The 1,720-nt window shown below is 68.6% G+C and overlaps 1 protein-coding gene across 1 annotated transcript; it reads left to right on the forward strand.

Moving 5' to 3' along the window:
* Positions 1–20: 20 nt before the first annotated feature.
* CHLNCDRAFT_143343 (hypothetical protein) lies at positions 21–1,395 on the forward strand (the record flags this gene model as incomplete). The annotated part of the gene is made up of 3 exons (XM_005842728.1): positions 21–47; positions 152–271; positions 433–1,395. The coding sequence occupies 3 exons, from the start codon at positions 21–23 to the stop codon at positions 1,393–1,395; spliced, it is 1,110 nt and encodes a 369-aa protein (XP_005842789.1).
* Positions 1,396–1,720: the final 325 nt, after the last annotated feature.

The following is a 1,720-nucleotide window of genomic DNA, read 5'->3' on the forward strand; positions in this document are numbered from 1 at the left end:
CGGAGCGGAGCAACGGGCGCATGGGCCAGCGGCTGCTGACGCCAGCTGTGCCCACCTGCCGCCGCTGGACAGCCTGCTGCTGGCGGCAGTCGGCACGCCCCCCTGGCAGGCGTGCAGCGGCGATCCCAGCCCGTTGCATGCCGCGGTGCAGCAGCTGCTGTGGCTGCTGCGCCAGCTGCCGCCGCCTGCGGAGCAGCATGCGACACAGCAGGAGCCGAGCCTGCAGCTGACACAGGCGGGCTGGGCGGCCTACTGGATGCTAGAGCCCGCGGTGAGAGGTGGTACCCATGCTCTGCGTCTGCAGGTTTCTGCGCTTATCGCAATATGCAAACCCGGTGTCGCTGCCGATAGCCGCCATACACCTCATCCTGCAAGGCGCATCTGTGCTGCCCGTCCGCCCATTCATGCTGGCTCCTCCTGGCCGCCCTGCAGGCCCTGCAGCAGGCTCTGGCGGAGATCCTGCAGGCCGCCACCCAGCTTCAGGAGCAGCAAGCGCAGCAGGCTGGCGACGCTCCAGAAGGCACAGACGCCTGGGCCGCGTTGCAGCAGGTGCTTGCGCGCCAGCCGCACTGGGCAGCCACGGCGGCGGCGGCGGCCCGCCACCCTGCCCTGCACCTGGCGATGCGCCAGACGCTCCACGGGTGGCTGGCGGCCAGCGGCAGCCCGGTGGCCTGGCGCCTGCTGCTGCTCCTGCTGCGGGCTGCAGCAGGCGCACGTGGGCAGCAGCTGGAGAGGGACGGGCAGCTGCCGGCAGAGCTGCGGGTGCTGTACCCTGCTGACCTGGTCCCCGCGGCAGCCCTGCTGCACACACAGCCGCCGTCTGCCGCCGGGCTGGATCAGGCAGTGGCGCTGCTGCGGGCCTACATTGCTGCCGCAAGCGGAGCGCCGTCAGACAGTGGCCTGCCGCTGGCACAGCGGCAGCAGCAGCAGCAGGACGGCAGCGATGCCCAGCCTGTGCATGCGTGGGATCATGCTTCATGCGAGCAGCAGAGGCAGCGCCTGGCAGCTGGCCGGCAGAGGCAGGCGCAGGCCTGGCAGCTGGTGCTGGATGCACCGGCTTGGGTCCTCTTCTGCCTCCAGCAGCTGCCCCTGCAGCAGCTGCTGGAGGCAGGCACGGCGGCGGATGATGCCGGCAGCATGGGCCCTGCCTCTCCATCACCAGCGCCAGCACCTGCCGGCCACCGGCAAGCAGGAGCCAGCGCGGCGGCGGCTGACTTTGTGGGGCTGCTGTTGTGGCCTGGCCAGGCGCGGCAGTGGCAGGTGCTGCGGGAGGTGCTTGCGCTGGAGTTGGCAAATGTGGACTTGCCGGCGATCCTGCCATGGCTGCAGTCGTGGCAGCGGGTGTTACAAGGGCACCCGCACAGCAGGACAGGCACGCCAGCGAGCGACCAATGACCGCGCAGCGGGCGGCCCCGCCCCTGTTGCTTCCCTCTGCTGCGTAGCATGCGGCTGCCTGTGCTGCTCTCGGCTGGGCTGTTGCGTTCAGCCTGTTGAGATGTGTTGTTCACACGTGAAGCAGTCACCAGGATCTGTGTTTGGTTTTTGAGGCCTGCAGAGTGGTTGGAGAAGGTGAACTATGAAGAGGAGGGGGAGCTGAGAGGCGGGATGGGAGTAGTGCAGTGCTATAGATCGGCATAGCTCAAGTTAGAAAATCGGGGAGGCGAGAAAATGCTCCTTGCGGCGGGTGCCGCCCACGGACGGAGGGGAGGAACATGTTCCA

Source organism: Chlorella variabilis, assembly GCF_000147415.1.
Source record: "Chlorella variabilis unplaced genomic scaffold CHLNCscaffold_50, whole genome shotgun sequence".
Lineage (NCBI taxonomy): Eukaryota > Viridiplantae > Chlorophyta > Trebouxiophyceae > Chlorellales > Chlorellaceae > Chlorella > Chlorella variabilis.